This window comes from Dysidea avara, chromosome 5 (assembly GCF_963678975.1).
Source record: "Dysidea avara chromosome 5, odDysAvar1.4, whole genome shotgun sequence".
NCBI classification, from domain to species: domain Eukaryota; kingdom Metazoa; phylum Porifera; class Demospongiae; order Dictyoceratida; family Dysideidae; genus Dysidea; species Dysidea avara.
In genome coordinates this window covers 24,234,114-24,254,957 of record NC_089276.1, presented here as the reverse complement: position 1 = coordinate 24,254,957, position 20,844 = coordinate 24,234,114, and the positions used below count along the sequence as shown (strand labels likewise).

Below are 20,844 nucleotides of genomic sequence, written 5' to 3'. Positions count from 1 at the left end.
CTCATTTACCTTATTCTACCGGCATGCATGCACCAAAATTAATTATTGCTAACCTTGCAGTCGAGGTTGCACTTTCTGAGATACCATTTTGGTGGTCAGGAGCCGACACTTCCCTCGTGGCGCCCGCTTCTTTCATCAAAACCCACAATCGGTTCGCATTACAATTATGAGAGCTTGTGTGAGCATTCCGTTTCTAAGCGCTGCTGTAGTGGTCTTCACCACGTTATCGACGTTTGTGGATGGCTCCAGTGATTCTCAACAAGTGTCCTATGATCCTGACATTGAGTGCGACTTGGCAGAACTGATATGGGAATATGCAAAAAAGCTTCTTCCGTCTCAGGGAGCGTTTCTATCCGTGTACGATGCTGTCAATCTAGAGAAATGTAACGTATCAAAATATTCTGGAAACAGTGACAAAGATAGTAGAAGGTAAGCGTTGGCTATCTTTAATCCGCACAAAAAAGGTGCGGCCTTAAAAAGCCTGGGTGAAATGAAACAAGCAAAGGTGGTGGCCAAGTCAGGGGCGTAGCCAGGTTTTTGAAGGGGGGTTCCAACAGCATATTGAGTTACCAGAAGTAGGGTCTGTGCTGGGGGCGCAGCCCCCAGCTGCTGAGACTTTCAATAGTTTAATGAATCAAAACTCAGCAAATTGCTATTATTTTATGCAAAAAATAGTACATTAATTTTAATGCATATAAGTGCCCCTGTGTGGAAACAGACAGCATTACTACACATAGAGAGTCGGTCACACGTAATAAATTAGACATTTGTAAGTGATAGTTATCCCACTGGTATAGGATTGGAACCATGAATCCACTGATACAAATGGAATGACTTATAATCAAAACATTATAACTACAAATGTGCAAAGCATGGATTCATTTTGCATGCCCAATTAGTTATAAATTACTGGAGTTCTATATCTTTAAAACACTGCACACCAAAGCTGTAGCAATATATATATATAAGGTCATGCTCGGTTTTGCATGTGTTAGAATGTCTGAAAACTCCACTAATGAAGTTCCTTAACATATGGATATTTAGATGCATGTTCTATTAGAGTATACTTGACTGCTCTATACCTGACTACTCTATTAGAGTATATACTTGACTGCTCTATTGGAGTATATCAATCTTTTTAACAGGGCTCATGTTACCTCTGTAAATCCTTCCCTGATAGAATGCAAGCTTTATAAATTGTTGTGCTGTGTCATACACTATATATATATATTACTCACTCATTTTGTCCTGCCACACTATTAAAATGGTGTATTAGGGTCCTGCTGTAAACTCAGTCTAAATTTTACAGTGGGGGGGGGGGGGGAGGGGGGTTCCTGGACCCCTTGGAACCCCCCTCCCTACGCCCTTGCAAGTAATGGCTGCAATGATGTTAATGCTATTTAGCCATTTCTTGGTCGCCACCTTTGATTTCACAACTTTTTTCACCCAGGCTTTTTAAGGCCGCACCTCTTCACAGCTTAGCTATTTTTGTGCGGATATCGTGTAATTGCAAGTTCCAAAGCCAGCCTATGGTTGGCCTTGATACTTCCTTTAACTTTTTTCCCTTTACTACAAAGACTGCGTGGCTATATGTATTTACGAAGAACTGAAATACACAAGACAAATTTTGAAGGTGCGTATATCCCAATGATAGCTGGGCAGATTCAACTCAAAATTAGGAGATGCCCTACCCTGAGGAAGTTTCCACAGCAGAAATGGTTAATTACTGTTCAAGCACTATCGAGCTATGGATACATGAAAACAGCATTTTTTTGGTTCCGTAAAATGAGTATGTCGCCTGCCCGCATTGGCTGTACTTGGCTGTACTTGGCTGCACAACACACTTGATATAGGCTATTTTCATAATTTTTGTAGTACTCTAATAGAGCACACATTTTTTTTTTTCTGAGCACTTCAAGGGTATATAGGTGTGGAGGTTCCTGGTTTGAAACCTAGAGAAATTTTTCCGACATTTTTTGCACACGTTTTTTACTTCTCAGTGACTGTTCTAATAGAGTATCTCAATCTTGCTTTTTTTTCCACATGTTTGGTTTTGCTTTATATCTCCTTAGCTAATACTCTCAGTACTTTCAAACCACAAAAGGTTTGCACTACGATAGTAACTTCATGTTCAGACCAATTTTCAAGTTATTCTATCAAGCGGATTATCCTGCAGGCATGATAACAAACTGCTTTTGCAATTGTCAAAATCGTGCATAATTCCATTGTTCTTAGTTCGATCTGTACAAAAATTGGACTGTAAATGTGCTGCACTATGCTATTACAGCTCTCCATAATTGAAGTCAATCGACTAAAGAATGCACGAGTTATAACGAGTGGAGCAAAAAGAAGTCAGAAGATGAAGAAAAACATGAAGAAAATAATTTGAAGGCGCATATTTCAGTGATGGCTGGGCGGATTCAACTCAAATTTGGAATATGAGGTGTTATACCCCGAGTGAGTTTCCGCAGCAAAACTGGTTAATTTCTGTTCAGGAACTATTGAGCTATGAATACATGAAAAAAAGCGTTTTCTTGGTTCCTGTAAAGTACATACTTAATTGTCTGCACTAGCTGTACTTGGCCGCATGACACACTATTGTGTGTCCTGATGTATCAATTTCAGTGAAGCAACCTTAGAAGATCAGGGTTTTTTTCAATTAGCAATAACCACACCTCACTGGCTACGGTACTACCACTGCACAAGTTTTACTGAACCTGTACAGTATGCATGAAAAACCAGAAAATAATGGAATATTGGAACTTATAGAAATGTAAACAGATGCGGGCGGTGGACGGGAAACATAGCATTTATTTGGAGTGGCCTAATCTGTAGTTAGCTGTACATCATGGAATTCACTTGTCAGTGTACATGTTGGCACTATTTCATATTTGTGTTATTCCTGCAATGTAAAAGATGAAGGTACAAGCTGAAAATGTTATTACAGTAGGCAGTTTGCCATGGCTGTTCCCAGGTAAATAATGGCTTGAAATGCTGCCAATCTCATATAGTGGAAATGGACCGCCCACATGTAAATATTCCTGAGAAGAGGACGGGAAACAGAGAATTTATTTAGAGTGACCTTATCTGATTTGTCAAAAGACTGCACAAGAGTGCTTACTAGATTGCAAAAACAAGTACACATGAAAGCATAGACATAGTACAACTAAGATTACAGTGCTATTGGCACCAGTGGGCCAAAAACTTAGACCAAAAAGAAATTAAATGGTCAACTGACCCAATGTCTAGCCAAGGTTTGTAACCGCTGAGCTACCGCTGCCAGCTGTGCTTCTTTCCCTCATTTCCTGTCTTTATAAAAGTAACTTTTTGATGAGTTTGAGGTGTATTAGGGTTTCTTCCAACTCTAGCTTGCCTTGAACTCACCAAAAACTTACCTTCATACAACTAGTCACTAATGTGTTATTTGGTTAGTGTCAATAGCTTGTGGGTGGCACTTACTCATACTGACTGGTTGGTGTCAGTAGCCACTTTGCAAAAAAACATGAGCACAAAAGCCATTGTGTAGGCTCTGCCATTCTGTGTGCTAAATGTGAATATTAATAGTAAGGGTCATGTACTAGTTATCTGCTAAGAGGTATACCTCGTATATATGTTACCAGAGGATAATATACACTCATATACACTTATACATAATAAACAAAACAAGTACAAAGAAAAATTAGGGATTTTGCATTTGAGTAGGGATCATAGACATACAGTAAAATTAATGAAACAAGGAAGGTTGCCTAGATGCCTAGACCTGCTGCTACAGTATACTAGTGTACATTTAATTCCTACTTTGGTCTTATTGCATAGCTTGTCAGTATTCTTGTAAGGATGTGGGTAGTGTGTACATGCGTATATGCATGTGTGTGTGTGTGTGTGTGTGTGTGTGTGTGTGTGTGTGTGTGTGTGTGTGTGTGTGTGTGTGTGTGTGTGTGTGTGTGTGTGTGTGTGTGTGTGTGTGTGTGTGTGTGTGTGTGTGTGTGTGTGTGTGTGTGTGCATGTACATGCAAATGCAAACATGCATGAAGAAGGCAGCAGTTTTCTGGTAGCTCATTCTGGTGGTAATCAGTTGTACAGTGTATTCTGTACCAACCTTCCATTAGTCTAACCAATCTTAATTGCAGTCACAGACATGCAGAACCTACATTCATAAGAGTTGTAAACAAATTTTATGTGCTATCTTTTCTATTGCACAGGTTGTTAGCTGGTATAGCGTTTCATACACTGAGACATATAGCTACTTGGTGTAAGCAATATTCTTGCATTGTATCCCCATCATGATGTCGTTATGACTTATATATACAGTAGCAATTTAGGTATCATCTATATCACAACATCTTAATCTTCTGCAGTGGCTATCATGATGCCTGCATGGTATTCTGTAATCATGCAATCTGTCTTGAAAGAAATATTAACAAAGGAGAATAATGGGTTTGTGGTTTACATTACTACCTTACAAATTCCAATTCCCCATTTTAAAATTTCCATCTATGTATTTACCTAGTATATATATACAGTGTATATATATATATTACCATACCGTTTAAGTAGGGATCCCCTCGAAAATTTTGTGCACCGCCCAAAATTCTGCCTTCAAAAATCATCCTAGAGACATTTTAAGCGACAAAAATCACCTTAACAGATATAGTACTAGTCCATATAATACATAATACAGCATTAAATATAACAAAACACTTGCAGGTGGCCGGATATAGAATTTTTAAAAATTGCCAAAACTCAAATTTTAGTCTCACTCACTGCCTCACTACTCACTGACCACAGTCGCAAGGCTAGAGGCCAAACGAAGCAGCGCACGGTCACTATTTTATGCCACAATAACAAATTCACCAGTGGTCTGCGCCTTGTCATTTCTTTTATCTTCAATCAGGCTGCTTGTCTTCTTCTTCATTCAACAAAACCGTATCGAGTCGTTAATTTTCCATATCAATGCTTGTCAAGCATATTTAGACACCACAGAATTATTTCAGAGCTGGATTTCTGAAACTAGTATTTTTAAAAATTGTTAATTTAAAAATGATATTTAAAAATGAAGTAGGGATCTATGCAATAAAAAGTAGTGAAACAAGAGATGAATGATGGTGTTACAGCATAGCTCAGTGGGAAGTCCCTACTTTGGTACATTGTCCAACGTACCAAAGTAGGGACTTCCCACTGAGCTATGCTCATTCATCTCTTGTTTCACTACTTTTTATTGCATAGATCCCTACTTCATTTTTAAATTAACAATTTTTAAAAATACTAGTATCAACTATCAAGACACACGGTAGTGTGTCGTGCGGCCCAAGAAGTCGGCGCGCCACACTGGAAAACGCAATTTTCACTCCTATGTAGCTCTGTGCTCCTGGAACCAAATTTGCTAGAGACGTGCCGGCCAGTTAGGGGAGTCTACATACCAAATTTGAAGAAAATCGCTCCAGCCATTTCCGAGATACGAGCGATCAAAATTTCGTTTTAATTTCTTCTTCATTTCGCACATTTCGCAAAATTCGCCATAAAACACGGATGCGTGCTCGGATTGGGCTGAAATTTAGCACACTTAAAGGGCTCATTAAGGCGGATCTCCGTACCAACTTTGGTAAGAATCCGATGAACATTCACGGAGTTATGACCGATTATTTGCGTAAAATAAGGTCGAAGGTCTGCCACGCCTACAGGGTAAACCCCTTGGAGGAATCAGTTAAAAATTGATATGTAGATGGAGCAACCATCGTAGGAGTGTCTTTTTGTGGTTTGAAAGGAATCGGGATAAAGACCATGGAGATATGACACAAAACCCAACCTATGTCAAAATTACGCGATCGATTTTATGAATAACAAATTAGTTTTCGTGTCTACCAGGCAAACCGCTTAGAGCAACGAGCTGAAAATCAGTATGTAGCTGGAATAATCATCATAGAAAGTCCTTGCAGTAGTACAGAAGAATCAGATTACAAACCACTGAGTTATGATTCGAAAGGCAACTACGTGTAGCAAATGCGAGATCGAGATACTCTAATAGAACAATCACCCTAATAAAGCATTCAGCTGCGTTTATAATTTACTCAATTATATTACATTGCAAGTTATTGTGTAGGGAATTCAGCTACAAATAAGTCACCCTGTAGTCAGATCAGCTAGAAGAAGGTACCTAATAGAGAGTTCAGCTACAAAGAAACCATCATGTAGAGAGTTTAGCTGCAAACAAATCACCCTGTAGAGAATTCAGCTACAAACAAATTGCCCTATAGAGAGATCAGCTAGAAGAAGTTACCTTGTAGAGAGTTCAGTTGCACCATGTAAGAGAGTTCAGCTGCAAACAAATCACCCAGTAGAAAGTTCTGCTACAAACAAATCACCCTGCAGAAAGATCAGCTAGAAGAAGTTACCTTGTAGAGAGTTCAGCTACAAACAAATCACCCTGTAGAGAGTTCAGCTACAAACAAGTCATCCGGTAGAGAGATCAGCTAGAAGGATCACCTTGTAGACAGTTCAGCTACAAAGAAATCACCCTGCTTCATCTTTTCTTCTTCCTGTGGTAAAGAAAAAAATGATAGGTTAAAAAGCCCTAAAGTTGGCCATAGGCCGGCTTTGGGGTATACAAATACAAAAAGAAGTGAAATCTAATCCAAAACAGCCAAGCTGTAAAAAAAAAAGAGTGCGGCCCTCAGAAAGGCTATGGTGAAAAAAGATGTGAAATCCAAGGTGGCGGCCAAGAAATGGCTGTGATGGTAGGTTAATGGTAAAAATTTTAATAATAACAATTCAGGTGAATTATGTGCCATTTCTTGGCCGCCATCTCGGATTTCACATCTTTTTTCACCATAGCCTTTCTGAGGGCCGCATTCTTTTTTTACAGCTTGGCTATTTCGGATTAGATATATATAGGCAGTGGATACTGAACTGAGGTTATACTGGCTATTGAACCGACAGTAAAACTTAGACAAAAAAGGGTCACTAAACGGGGAAAAAAAACCACCACAAAACTCAGCAGGGGCTTGAACCCTTGACTACTGGGGCTCTAGGCAGGCATACTAACCACTGTGCTACTGCTGCTAGCTACCCACCTCCCCTACTTTTCTATCTTATAAATGTTACTCAAGTAGTAGTCTCAGTATATAGTAAGAAGAACGTAGCCTGAAGGTGAAGAAGAAACCAAAGCTGAACCCGACCCTAACACTACTTTTCGCATCCCCTAAAGTCGAATGCTTGGGGCAACTACTACATGCGTCCCCTAAAGTTGAATGCTCGGGGCAACTACTATAGTACGTTCCCGTTGAGCTGAATCCTCAAAAACATTTAATATCTCATGGATGCAATTACACATGATCTTGAAATTTGGCTCATTTGTAGTACTGCTTGATCCGCTAAAAATATTTTGAAATCTTTTTGTTCAAATGTTTGACATAATATTTACGGCCAATCAAAGTTTTCACAATACATTTCCTATGGGGAAGCCATATAAGTACAGTGTCCATTACAGCCCTTTCCTGAACTTGTAATGAAGCCAAACCGTACATGTCTGTTGTTGACACCTTTGCTGTTACCAATAATCATCTGGTTGGCTGAAATGTTAACTCTGTTGAGAAAAATCCACTTTTAATTTTTAGCTGTTTTTCAGGATTCTGAACATACTATAGACGCGTTCCCTAAAGTCGAATGCTCAGGGTAACTACTAGACATGTCCACTAAAGTCGAATGCTCAGGGAAACTACTAGATGCGAAAATAAAACCTTTCGGTTCAGTAACCACTTCCATATATATCATACAGTACTATAGTACTGTATAGTAGAGACCACAAAGGAGTAGGTGTGGCCCACAAAATAACATCACCTAAAAACCAGCCTTAATTTTCCCTGACAATGATGAGGCAGTATTGGTTAGGTAAAACTAAGCACAAACAAGCTTTCAGATCGACCCAAAATTCTTTCAACAAGTTGCTGTGGAATTTAATTTTTTTTTACCTGTATTTAACAGAATTTTCTACTGCCTGACTGACTGACTGATTGACATTACCAACTTTGTCTGTAGAAGAAGGGACATGACATTATGATAAAAAGGAAATAATGTATTGCAAACATATGGGAGTGCAAATTTAAGGCAACATGGTGCAGCAGTGAAAAGACTGCTACTGTTAAATAGCATCAAAAGTTGTCAGCCATCTATCATACAGTACGATAGTACTGTTATTGTACTATATAGTAGGGACCACAAAGGAGTAGGTGTGGCCCACGAAATAATATCACCCAAAAAAACAGCCTCAATTTCCCCTGACGACAGTATTGGTTAGGTGAAACTAAGCCCAAACAAGCTTTCAGATCCGAAACACTTTCAACAAGTTGCTACGGAATTTAAAAAATAATTTAATGGAATTTTCTACTGACTGACTGAGTAACTGACTGATGCCGTAACTTGATAACAGCTAAGGCTATGGGCTTGATTTTTTCACTGTTCGACGTTGCTTCGGCTCGATAGGTGCCTTTTGGCATACCGCAGTACATGCAATGCATTCTTCATGGACTTACCGATGTCCTCCTTTGTGTCCCAATCATCTTTGCTGACAGTGAAAAGTGTCGATTTGGCGATTGCACGTGATGGCTTCCCTTCGTAATGGAAATCGTCCATATTTGTCATAGTGGCTATTTTGATACCAGAGGTGCTTTTCAAACAGTTCTTGATTCGTACTGCTGTGTAACGGGTTGAACATAGCCGACAATGAAGCGTAATGGATACTTCACTTTTCAGACGATAATTGATATAACTGGAGCATGTGGCACCATTTCTTTTTTTCAGTATGCGTGGATTACAGAGGTGCTTTTCGAACAGTTCTTGATTCGAAATGCTGCGTATAACGGGTTGAACATAGCTGACAATGAAGCGTAATGGATACTTCACTTTTCAGACGATAATTGGGGTGCACGGCGCCATTTCAGATGTGGTATGCGTGGGTTCACCAGTCATAATTATTTACAAAAAAAAGTTAACAAACAAGTACACAGAAAAATTTGGAATTTTCAACTAGAGTAGGGACCATAACACATCGATGAAAAGTACTGAAACAAGCTGGAGTAGTGCAGGATATTGAATCACAGTAAAACAATAAGAAGTGTTATACAGTACCCCTACTGTGCTCAAAATACCATAATGGAAATGCACAGTAGGGATATACACATGTAACACTTCTTATTGTTTTACTGTTATTAATATCGTGCACTACTCCAGCTTGTTTCAGTACTTTTTATCGATGTGTTATGATTCCTACTCTAGTTGAAAATTTTTCTGCATACTTGTTAATATGATTTTGCATCAGAAAATCAGGAAAATATTGGTGTTGTCATCTGGAAATTTCAGTATTTATATATAATATTGCATTTCTAGTACAAATCACTGCTGCACCATGTTGCCTTAAATTTGCATTCCCATATGTTTATTTTTCCTTTTTTAATCATAACCTTATGTCCATCCATTTTTTCCCCTTACTTGGGCCCTTTTCTGTTACACCTTATCAGTCAGTAAGTCAAGTCACTAGGTCAAGTCATTAGGTCTAAGTCCCTGAAATTAGGTTAGGTAATCCTAAGGCTGCAACATATGTTGCTGTCAGACCTTCAGTGCTGGTCACTGTAAAGTGCTAATAATAATCCAAACTTGGTAATGATGCCTTCAGACAAGCGTAATTCGATAACGGCTAAGGCAACGGGCTTGATTTTTTCACTGTTCAACGTTGCTTCAGCCCGAGAGGTGCCTTTTGGCATACCGCAGTACGTACAATGCATTCTTCATGGACTTACCAGTGTCCTCCTTTGTGTCCCATTCATCTTTGCTGACAGCAAAAAGTGGCAATTTGGCGGTAGCACGTGATGGTTCCCTTTGTAACGGAAATCGTCCATATTTTTCATAGTGGCTACTTTGATTGCAGAGGTACTTTTCGAACAGTTCTTGATTCGTACTGCTGTGTATCGGGTTGACCATAGCCGACAACGAAGCGTAATGGATACTTCACTTTTCAGATGATAATTGATGTAACTGGGGCGCGCGGCACCATCTCTTTCTTTCAGTATGCGTGGATTGCAGAGGTGCTTTTCGAACAGTTCTTGATTCAAAATGCTGTGTAACAGGATGAACATACAGTAGCTGACAATGAAGCGCAATGGATACTTCACTTTTCAGACAGTAATTGATAAAGCTGGGTCATACGGCACCATTTCAGATGTAGTATGCGTGGGTTCGCCAGTCATAATAATTATTTACAAAAAAAGTTAACAAACAAGTACACAAAAATTTTGGAATTTTCAACTAGAGTAGGGACCATAGCATATCAATAAAAAGTAACTGGAGTAGTGTACGATATTAAATCACAGTAAAACAATAAGAAGTGTTATATCCCTGCTGTGCATTTCCGTTATGGTATCTTTATTGCTTTACTGTGATTTAATATCGTGCACTACTCCAGTTTGTTTCAGTACTTTTTATTGATGTGCTAGGGTTCCTACTCTAGTTGAACATTTCAATTCTTTTGTGTACTTGTATATATATATACACTGTATGCAAGTAGAAGGAATGTCCACTGGTACATCTATAGGTATAGGCAATCTCCCCTGTTTCACCACTTTTAAGCTATTCTCTTGTTTCACTACTTTGATCCCTAATCCAGCTTAAAGTTCCTAATTTTTCCTTCTACTTATTTGGTTACCTTTTTAATAACATAATTATGACAGCACATACCGCATTAAAAGAAAGAATGGCCTAAAAGTAATTTTGCGTCAAAACGTGTGCCCCAACATAAGGGAAAGGTAGGTGGCCATTACGCTTTGTTTTCAGTTTTGCTTTGCCCATTACACAGCATTACAAATGAACAATACGAGAAGCATCTCTGCAATCAATCCAGTTGCTATGGAAAATACGGGTGATTAGCCAACACAGCAGCCTCAGGGAAGCCACATCATGCTATCATAAATTGACACCTTGCATTGTCAGCAAAAAGAACTGGGACACAAGGAAGACAAAGGCAAGTCCATGATGCATGTACTATACATACTGCGGTTGGCAAAAAGGCACATCTCGGGATGAAACGACATTGGTCAGTAAAGAAATCAAGCCTGTAGCCTTATCCATTGTCAAGTTGAAGGCATCGGATAGTTAGTATATAATTCTGTTAAATAGAAAACTTTTAAAATTCCATAGAAACTTTTTGGAAGGATTGGAGGTTGATCTGTGAAGACATTTTTGGGCTTGGCTGTGCCTAACTAATGCTGCCAAGTTGTCATGAAGGGAAATTGAGGCTGGTTTTAGGGTGATATTTTTGGCTGGAAAAGCCCAGTTCAGCATGATCCCTGATATACAGTACTACCATACTGTATGATACACGAATTATTTCCAAAAGTAGCTATATTTGTCAAGCCTACAGGCATACACGTAGCCATTAAGTAGGACCCATTTGATTTGTAATTATTGTGTGGTTATGATTTTCTTTCTAGAACTGATCTATTGTCAGCAGAAAATGAAGTATTTGTAGATCCTGAACATGGTAGTGACTCTAGTCCAGGTTTTCAGTCTCATCCTGTGAAGACTATAGACAAGGCATTATCTATACTGAGGGCATCACCAATGGGACAGACAAAAGCCATGTATTTGAAAGGTGCCACTTACTATCTAGAATCCACCATAGAACTTGGTCCAGAAGATAATGAATTGATGATATTACCATGGGGTGGGGATGAGGTGGTCTTGTCTGGTGGTAGACTATATAAACTTGCATGGACAGAATATAAGAATGAGATGAAGCCAGTAGAACAAGGATTAGATGGTATAGCTGACTTACAATTAGAACCAGGAGCTAGTAGGCAAGAGGCATTATTTTATGGTAAAGTGTTAAGTGTAGAGGAGTGCTCTACAGCTTGTGTACGTAATACACAATGTAACGGGTTTACATATTATGATGCTTCATCACACACTTACCCAATGATGTGTTACTTGAGAATGGATGGTCAATGGAATCCAGTCAGAGATGTTAGTGGGTCAAGTTTCAGTTCCCAGAAGATACACATTGTAGTTGCAGATTTGTCAGATCAGTCACCAAATAATTTCACTTCATTGTTTATCAACAATCGTCGTGCAGTGAGAGCTAGATACCCAGATGGTAACCCAGAAACTAGTGGATTACACACTGTTCCTACTGGGTATGTTCCAGCTGCAGAAAGATGGCTACCACCAGCTACCAAGGAACCTGGGAAAGAACTTAACATAACAAGTCCGAACAGAAGCAATAGTTATTTTCAGTATTTTCGAATTGGTATAGGTGGTTCTGTATCTGTGTTTGATCCCCCAGAGTCTTATTGGGGAACTGCTAATCCTAAAGGAGGGCAAGCTTCCACTTTTACTCTTCCTACTGGACTGCAATTTCCTGGTAACCTTAGTATAGCCAATAGGACATGGAGTAATCCGTCTACTGGAGTAGTTCATGCTTTTCAGTGCCATCATTGGGGTGGATGGCAGTTTCAGCTGGATGCGCGTAATGACAAAGACCATACTTTGAGATGGTCGTATGGTGGATTTCAAGAAGGCAGAGGTTGTAAAGGTGGTCATGAATGGTATGTAGAGAATATATTTGAGGAATTAGATTCTCCAGGAGAATGGTTTCTTGATTATGACACACATAAATTTTACTTCAGTCCTAATGGTACTCTTCCAACTGAAGCTGTAGGGACTAATTTAGAAGTGATACTATCCATTAAAGGAAGCCAAAGCTATCCAGTGAAGAACATAGCAATTAATGACATCACATTTGCTCACAGTGCTACCACTTTTCTATCAGATTATGAAGTTCCCAGTGGAGGAGACTGGACTGTACACAGGGGAGCAGCTGTGGTAGTTGAAACTGCAGAAAATGTTACCATTTCAAATTGTCTTTTCTACTCTCCTGGAGGTAATGGATTATTACTGAATAACTATGTACGAGGTGCAGTGATTGAAGGTAATGAATTTGTGTGGGTGGGAGATAATGCAATAGTTGCTGTGGGCAGTACACAGTTAATAGATGGAACTGATGGTAACCAACCAAGAGGTACTAAAGTGATAGGAAATCTTGTCCATGAGGTGGGAGTGTTTGGTAAACAAGTTTGTGCATATGTACAGTCTCTAGCTTGTGAGACAGAACTGATAGGAAATGTGTTCTTCAATGGACCAAGAGCTGGTATTAACTTTAATGATGGTTTTGGAGGTGGAAATCTCATGAAGAATAATCTAATATTTAATTTTGTACGTGAAACTCTTGCACATGGACCTTTTAACAGCTGGGATCGACAACCATATATAACCAAAGTACGAGATGGTAAAACAGCCTCTTTGACTCCAGCAGAAAACTTCATTACACAAAACTTGGTTATTGCCAACTACCAAGCATACTGGCCTATAGATCACGATGATGGCTCTAGCTATTACACAGACACATACAATGTCATAGCTTATGCTGGAGCTAAGTATTATTTAGGCCACTCCAAGGTCAGTAGTAACAACCTGTTCATTTATCCAGATGCCATTAGAAACTCATTCTCTAATCCCCATGGTCACTGTGCAGGATGTTTTCAAACATCTAGGGAAGTTCCTGGGGCATCAGGCTGGGATGAAGTGTGGAGTAACAATATTTGCATCATGGGTAGTCCTAATGTCTTTCAATTTACTAGCTGTTCTTTGACTGACAGTGCTGGCCTTGTTCCCATGTCAGCAAACAACATGTTCTATACACCTAATGCACGTATTTACATATTATGTGAGCGAGTAGAACTATCATTAGAGGAATATCAGGAGATGGGATATGAAGTGGGCAGTGTTGTGAAAGAGTTACCTACTAATGATGAGATTATAAAATGGGCCAAAGAAATACTCAACATGTAACATAAATGTTGTACAAATATATTTTTGTAAATTTCACAGGATTCATGATTTATTATTTTTCCATGTTCATTCCATAGATCTTATCTTGGACCTATATGATTATTATGATGGGTGTATGGTTTATTTGGGGTGCAAGTATTGCTCAAACGAACTACAAAACCCACCAGTAATGTATATTTTTCTGCCCAAAAATTAGTAATTGCTGTTTGTATGTACTGTATATACAGTTTTTCAGTACATGACAGACACAATCAACTAATAAGGAAATAAATACATAAGTGTATAATTGTTGCAAATATCAATAATATTTAAAAAAATAGACCTCAATTCATCAGTGAGGCCTACCAGTAGTTCTGTGCAAGCAATCGAATCTGCCAAACTTTGACAGGCCCATACCATCCATGAAATGGACTGTTCATGTTTGCTTCTACAGATTCTGTTGTATATGATCTCTTATAATTATTTAGCACAAACGTACCATTACACTTTTATCAATAAGTTGGACAACAGATATGTGGCATTAATAAATATATAATACACAATTGCATATAGTGAAAGATCATCTTAGCTTTTCAACATGTAGATGATAACGTTCACTGAAGACATCTATGTAATACTGAGCTCCATTCCAGCAGGCAACAGACACAAATGCTATGAGCGCCAAAACATTAACTTCCGCACTAGAGTGAAGAAAAAAATATCTTCACAATTTCAGTAAAGCAACATGTACATACCTGTAATATAGCAAGTAGGAAGGAATCATGAAAAGAATATAGTAACTAATTTGGACTACCATGTACATTGGCTTGCACCACCGTGGTCCAAACAAGTGGACTATGTGATAGGAAAATCCTTTAGTCACATGTTCTATCATCCAACTATAGCTTGTGTAAATTTTGTTTCTTTGTACATGTTTCTTCCTGATCAGATCAACCTGAAGTTGTATGTACACAATCATGCAAAATTTAAGAGCATAATGTACATGTATAGCATACTTATAGACTACACTCAATAGTATGTAGCGAGACGGATTGAATTTCTGAAGCCCACAAACACCAGTCTAGAATTAAAGCCATTTACCAAATTACAGTACACAGTTTGTGTAAGACAACTGTTCTTGGTGTTTGCGGAGGTCTTTAGTCCAGTCTATGCTTTAATCCATTTTGTGAGTCTGTGTCTACTAATTGGGTTGCTAGTGGGGCATTTGGCAAGGAAATATAACTGCTGGATAGTTGTCTTTTATGGATTAGGATACAATTAAAGCATTTTCTTTGCACCATTTTTGCATTCGATTTGACTCCTATTTGGCTAATCAAATTTTGATGAAATCATTTACTTTGTGATAAAAGCACCAAATTTTCTGTGGAAGTTGAATAGCTAAATCATTTGAGATACAGTGCCACGTCAAAATCATTGCGACATGTTTTGAAGCTTTTTGGTCAGGGAACCATATATGTATATTCAGAATCTTCATTTTTGCTTAAATCACATGAATGTACCATATTTCAAATTTACAGGTGCAATCAGAAAATCTTTCATAATGTGATAAAATAAACTGTTTTTTAAATACTTATAATGGAGCCAATATTTCAGTGTTAAAAGTACAGACACAATCCAACAGAAATAATATATTGCACATCCATGGCTTAATTTACCATGGCCCTCTGTGCTTTTAGCTAAATAACCTGGATGGACACCTTCCTTGCTTGTCTATTCAGATGCAAAGTTTCAATATTATTTATTATTGGGTACTTTTATGGCTTCACCAATGCATTTTCTATTGATTGTAAGGTTTATTGAGCATGATATGATTTAATGGCACCATATCTAATATGAAATAAGCAAATGTTGTACCAAGTTCGGTGCTTCTATCACAAAGTGAATGATTTTTTTTGCTTAGCTGCTCTACTATATGATGCATCAAACAATTTTTCATACAAAATTTGGTATTTACATATAGCTTGCTTACCCATAGAAAGTAGATTGCTTGCCACAAAATAAAACCAATGATGGGATAAAGAAGAAATTCAGTGACACTTAAACTGCAAGTGTCTCCAGTCAGATCTGTAGGACATGTTGTATATCCATCCATGGAATGCCTGCATGTATATCAGGACAAAAAGTTCATTAAATTAGTAGCAAAAAGAAAGTGCCCCAAAGTAGTTTTGTAACACTTAATTTGTGACCTATTTTTTTACACAATCACTGATGTCAGAAAAAATAATGGTTACATTGTTAATTATTGTATGGAAACCTTTGCTTGAAGAACGTACAGACTGTACCTTTTCTCATGCTATATACAGGGGCTGTACACAGTAGCTAATTCATAATGTCAAGGTGCTGAAGCAACTTGGGCATGCTTGAATGCAATGATCATGCAACCTTCTTGAAAACTTGGTTATCAGGTCCCAATTATACACATATCAATTTAGTATGACATACGTAACTTGATACTCACCATCTCAGAGAAGTGACAGCCATTGCAGGTGATATGTGTAGATAGAAGGAGGTCATCTTGTCTACTGAATGAAATACAAGAGAATTTCTCCACATTGGAATTCCCCAAAGCAGTGGTCCATTTACATAACAAAACAAGATTGCAAAAACATTTCCAGCAAACAGGCCAGGAGGAATCAACCACAAGTAGAGTAATAGCAGCATATTGACAAAGTAGCAAAAATCAAAGAGAAAATAATGCATATTTTCTCTTTTGTAGAACCATAATCGAAATGGAAGTAGAAAGCATGCTTTCTGCAATGAATGAAAAAAGGACAATATATGTTGTACTAACATACTGTCACAGTTGAGGTCAGTAGTTTAAAAATGTAACTTGTAATTACATATCACTCTCAGAAAAAAGAAATAAGTTAGTTACTCTGAGTAACTAGCAATACATTACATATTACACTTTTGTTTGTTACAAGCTATGACACAAGCTCCCACTACAAGAGACACCAGTGAGACAAATGTTTCTCTGATGTAGTTCAGCCACAAAAACATACTTTGTTGCAGTAATTTGGCTTCAAGGACAATCCCATACACTCTTTGTTTATGTCTACAATGTTGTCTCCAGTACTGTATGGACCTAAAATTCAACCAATAGTGTGCTGGATACAATGTGCATTAAAAGGAGTAACATGTAGTTCCATGTAACGCAACTAGAGTTGGGGAAGTTACTTCATGAAAGTAATATAACATATTACTTTTATATCAGTATAATATATTACAGTTACATATTACTTAGAATAAAGAGTACACTGTAACTTAATAATATTACATATTAAGTTACCAACTTAATTATAGCTACTAATATTAAGTTACTAATGCTAAGTTACTTTTTATTAAGACAGCTAAGTTAAAGTAAACTACATGCAGTCACGTAATGCACATCAGTCACGCATACATGCAACACCTGAGCACCATTATAGATGAAATGTTAATGGATTAAGGTGATTAAGTAATAGTAGAATGGATAATTGGCAGTTAAATCCATTTATAATACGTTACTTATTCATCGTTACTCGTAGTATCACTCGTTACATTGCAGTGAAGTTACTAGTTACTTTTCGCTTCTAACTACTCGTTACATAACACATTATATTACTCAGAATCGTGAATTGTAATATATATTACGTAACATGTTATATGTGACCGGATTTGTGAAAAGGTACCTTTTTCACACATTTGACATACCAGCAAACAAAATGATGTACCATTTGACTCCATATACTGATTAACTTGTTCTTAGTCTCAAAATGTAGCCAGGTACTGTAGCTACATTCATGGAAAATTTCAAGCAATTATATGCCATGATCAAAAAGTTATGAAGCGTTAAAGTTAAAAAAATGGATCAAATTTTTTTTGTGTGTGAAAAAGGTACCTTTTCACAAATCCGGTCACATATTATGTAACGCGTTACCCCATCTCTGAACGCAACACAACTTGTTAATACGTAAAATGTTACATCATTAGATTTACATGTTACATTTTTTTGGTTATTGCTGGTATATATCACTATGGACAAACTAGTCTAGTGACACACTTTCTACTGCACACTATGATATTGTATATTCATCAGTTACCACAAAATTTTATAACTGTTCTACTAGACGATAATAATGGTTGATAGTAGCAGACTTGCTGCAACATTACTGTCATTATTTCAATTCCTTCAACTAACTCTCCTGCATCAATTACACTTTGTGTTTGGTTTTCTTGTTGATACAATGGAGAGTCAATTTTTGTTTGTTGATTATTAAAAGAAACATCAATTATCTAAAGTTACTGCTCAATTAGAGTAGTTTGAGTGTTTTACAAGTATACTAGAATAAGTATAGGCTGTATAGAGTATTAAAAGTGAGCTCTTGTAAATGACTTCGTCTCCTTACACAGTTTGCCTGGTATGTATAAGAACAATCTGTTGTTATTTTTTGTTGTATAAAATTATTCGAATTACATAGAATTTAGAGATCAGATTAAGCATCATACAAAAAAGAAAATGAAAGAAATAACTTTGAAAATACATTAACTCACCAAGGTATGCCATATAAAGAAGTAGTGAGGAAATAACCCAGCCAGAAATGGTGTCAGTATTGTGTCCATGGAGAAAAACTAAGTTGACAAAAAAGAACAATGATAGATAGAAGTCATACAACATTATTTCAAGTGAATAAATTCATAGTAAGGGACTGTTGAAGACTGTCCCTTGCTGACTGTTGAAGACTTTAAAGGCTTAATTAGAACCTAAGTAACAACTGGAATCACCACTTCTCATTGTATAGCAGGAATGCCAACTGAAGATTACGGCTAAACCCAAGCACATGGAAACCTCTCAAAATTACTTTCGTATTTTCATCCTCAAGATCACACTTACAGTAAAAAGAATTTTGTCTTCAACACGAACAGTACTGCTAATGTCTCCAACTAAATCTATCTGATTGTAGTCTAATTCTTCATTGGTGTTTTCTCCCACATAAAAGTCAAGTTCTGGTGATAACTCTATAGGAAAGAATATACTATTGCATTGTTGTATATACTCACAATTCGTATTAATTGCAAATATTTAACATAATCAACTACTCCTTACATAGAACATTATTACATCCTTTTATCTACATGCTTTTACAAGTGGCACTAAAAGGGGTTCTATAGAAATGCTCCTGGATTTGCTACTTACTCAAGCAGGAAAACAGTACCATAATGATATAGTGCAAAGCTTAAAAGGGGTAAAAACTGTGACAATTCCATGTAGTTTTCCCTTTAAAATATAGTGTATAATTATTCTGTAACACAAATGCATTACGTCAAAATTTTACTCATTAAAATACACCAGTCATCATTTTATCAAAATTTTCTGCCAATTTTTGCCATCTATTTTTTGTGTTATATAGATAGTATACCATCACAGCTATTTCACTGTATACAGTAAATTGGTATTAACAGTTGAATTGCTAAATAGATGCTTTCAAAGTTAGTGCTCTTAGAATAGCTGGATTCAACTATTTGGTTTCATGTTAGTAAACACTGCTAATGACTTTCAATAACCATGAAATGAGCTGTCTGGTCTTCATTTGCAAACACTTTAATTTCTAGACGTATCTACAGCAACAAAAGTGTACCTACATTGTACAGATGTATAAGCAAATAAACTTATTATAGATGCAAAAGAGATCAGATGTTGTAGCAACCAAAGTAACCTTAGATTAGTGCCAATTTAGTGAATATTAGTTATTGCTCTACATGTGGTTAAAGTGTTTAAATAATGGACACAAAGGTTATTAGTGTGGTCGCATTTTCGTGGTCAAGTCAAGGTTAAAATCAAATGGTACACTAGTATAGTACAAAGTTGAGTGCACGCATTCACTACACCACGATAAGCTACACAGCCGCAGCGTCACAGTAACAAAATTGTAGGGGTGTGAGATAGAGGGTAGTGGTGGTGTCCTTATATAGCCCCTCCCCAAAATTTAACAGTTCGTATACAGAAGCCAGCTCAAAAAAGGTTTATTTGGTTCATTATCGTAGAAAATTCAGAAGATTTTTCCGAGAAGCGTTTCCTGGCCCGTTTCCTGGTGAGCACTAACAGCAATAAAGACACAATGAACTTCGCGACGAACCGGCAGAGCGAGGAACAGAGACTCCCCAATGGTTAACATATTTTACATATATAACTTACGGTATATTTGCGGAGGTCCCATTTTGTCACTGCTTGATCCTTGGCAACCGACTTCGAAACGTGTCTTTACTAAAATAAAGTCATACATGTATATTATACGTGAGGAACACGTGATATTTACGTAACCGCAGAATGTGTGATCACGAGTGATGATGTGTGACGTAGTTTCGTGGAACTGAAGTACTTTCACTGTGCTTATATCACATCCTGTATATTACATCACTTACTAGTAATTGGTCAGGTTTCCAACAAGAACAAAAAAAAAGCACTGGCTGTTAAGTGCTGGACAGCTGGATAACAAAAATCAACTCTAGCTGGCGAGGCTAAGTACTGTACTTAACTGATTTAGCTATAATCGGATAAGATGTTATCTATTATGACTGTGTACCAAAATTTATATGGGAGACACATTATATTGACCTTACTCGGGTCATAAAATAAACCATAAATTACATACTTCAATTCATCATTACGGTATTGTTGACAATTATAGGTCCTGACAATTGTAATTGGGTAGTCTCATTGATGAGGTCATGAAGTAAATAACTATATAAACTTGACAGATTCATGCATTAATACATGTGATCTTGGTGAAGAGGTGCATGGTCTTTGTGATACAGAGATGCAATCTTTAAGAGGTGACCACTAATCAAGATGAAGGTTTGACCATTTCCACTATTTCCAATTGCTATAATGAAAAATCAGGTCTGTGAACTTTATTTTTATCAAACGTACAAGGTGTCACGTGCATGCAGATTACAAGTAAATTTGCTAAA

At 37.4% G+C, this 20,844-nt stretch overlaps 3 protein-coding genes and 1 pseudogene across 5 annotated transcripts in view; 1 reads left to right on the top strand and 3 right to left on the bottom strand.

Moving 5' to 3' along the window:
- LOC136256945 (uncharacterized) overlaps positions 1-174 on the bottom strand; it is a 53,453-nt gene extending 53,279 nt beyond the window's left edge. For 2 of the 3 annotated variants that reach the window (XM_066050016.1, XM_066050017.1), the window contains exon 1: positions 54-173. In XM_066050016.1, the coding sequence (XP_065906088.1) occupies positions 54-87 (34 nt within the window). In that variant the 5' untranslated portion in view covers positions 88-173. Of the gene's footprint in view, positions 1-53 lie in introns of all 3 variants that reach the window. The other variant, XM_066050018.1, reaches the window with a different exon arrangement.
- On the top strand, positions 88-14,079 carry LOC136256943 (uncharacterized). Its single transcript, XM_066050013.1, has 2 exons — positions 88-429; positions 11,478-14,079. The coding sequence occupies exons 1-2, from the start codon at positions 167-169 to the stop codon at positions 13,891-13,893; spliced, it is 2,679 nt and encodes an 892-aa protein (XP_065906085.1). The 5' UTR covers positions 88-166; the 3' UTR covers positions 13,894-14,079.
- LOC136257119 (U4 spliceosomal RNA) lies at positions 2,592-2,709 on the bottom strand (annotated as a pseudogene).
- A 313-nt stretch (positions 14,080-14,392) lies between the features above and the next one.
- Positions 14,393-20,227, bottom strand: LOC136256944 (uncharacterized). Its single transcript, XM_066050015.1, has 7 exons — positions 20,069-20,227; positions 18,767-18,891; positions 18,427-18,504; positions 16,352-16,644; positions 15,863-15,992; positions 14,628-14,827; positions 14,393-14,573 (listed from the first exon to the last, which is right to left on the bottom strand). The coding sequence occupies exons 1-7, from the start codon at positions 20,154-20,156 to the stop codon at positions 14,453-14,455; spliced, it is 1,035 nt and encodes a 344-aa protein (XP_065906087.1). The 5' UTR covers positions 20,157-20,227; the 3' UTR covers positions 14,393-14,452.
- Between the last annotated feature and the right edge of the window lie 617 nt (positions 20,228-20,844).

Coding starts and splice junctions, on each gene's coding strand:
- LOC136256943 (XM_066050013.1), top strand. CDS start 167: ATGAGAGCTTGTGTGAGCATTCCGTTTCTAAGCGCTGCTGTAGTGGTC. Junction 430..11,477: donor AGTGACAAAGATAGTAGAAG/GTAAGCGTTGGC, acceptor TTTTCTTTCTAG/AACTGATCTATTGTCAGCAG.
- LOC136256944 (XM_066050015.1), bottom strand. CDS start 20,156: ATGTATGACTTTATTTTAGTAAAGACACGTTTCGAAGTCGGTTGCCAA. Junction 18,892..20,068: donor GGGACCTCCGCAAATATACC/GTAAGTTATATA, acceptor TCTTTCCTATAG/AGTTATCACCAGAACTTGAC. Junction 18,505..18,766: donor AAGACAAAATTCTTTTTACT/GTAAGTGTGATC, acceptor TTGTCAACTTAG/TTTTTCTCCATGGACACAAT.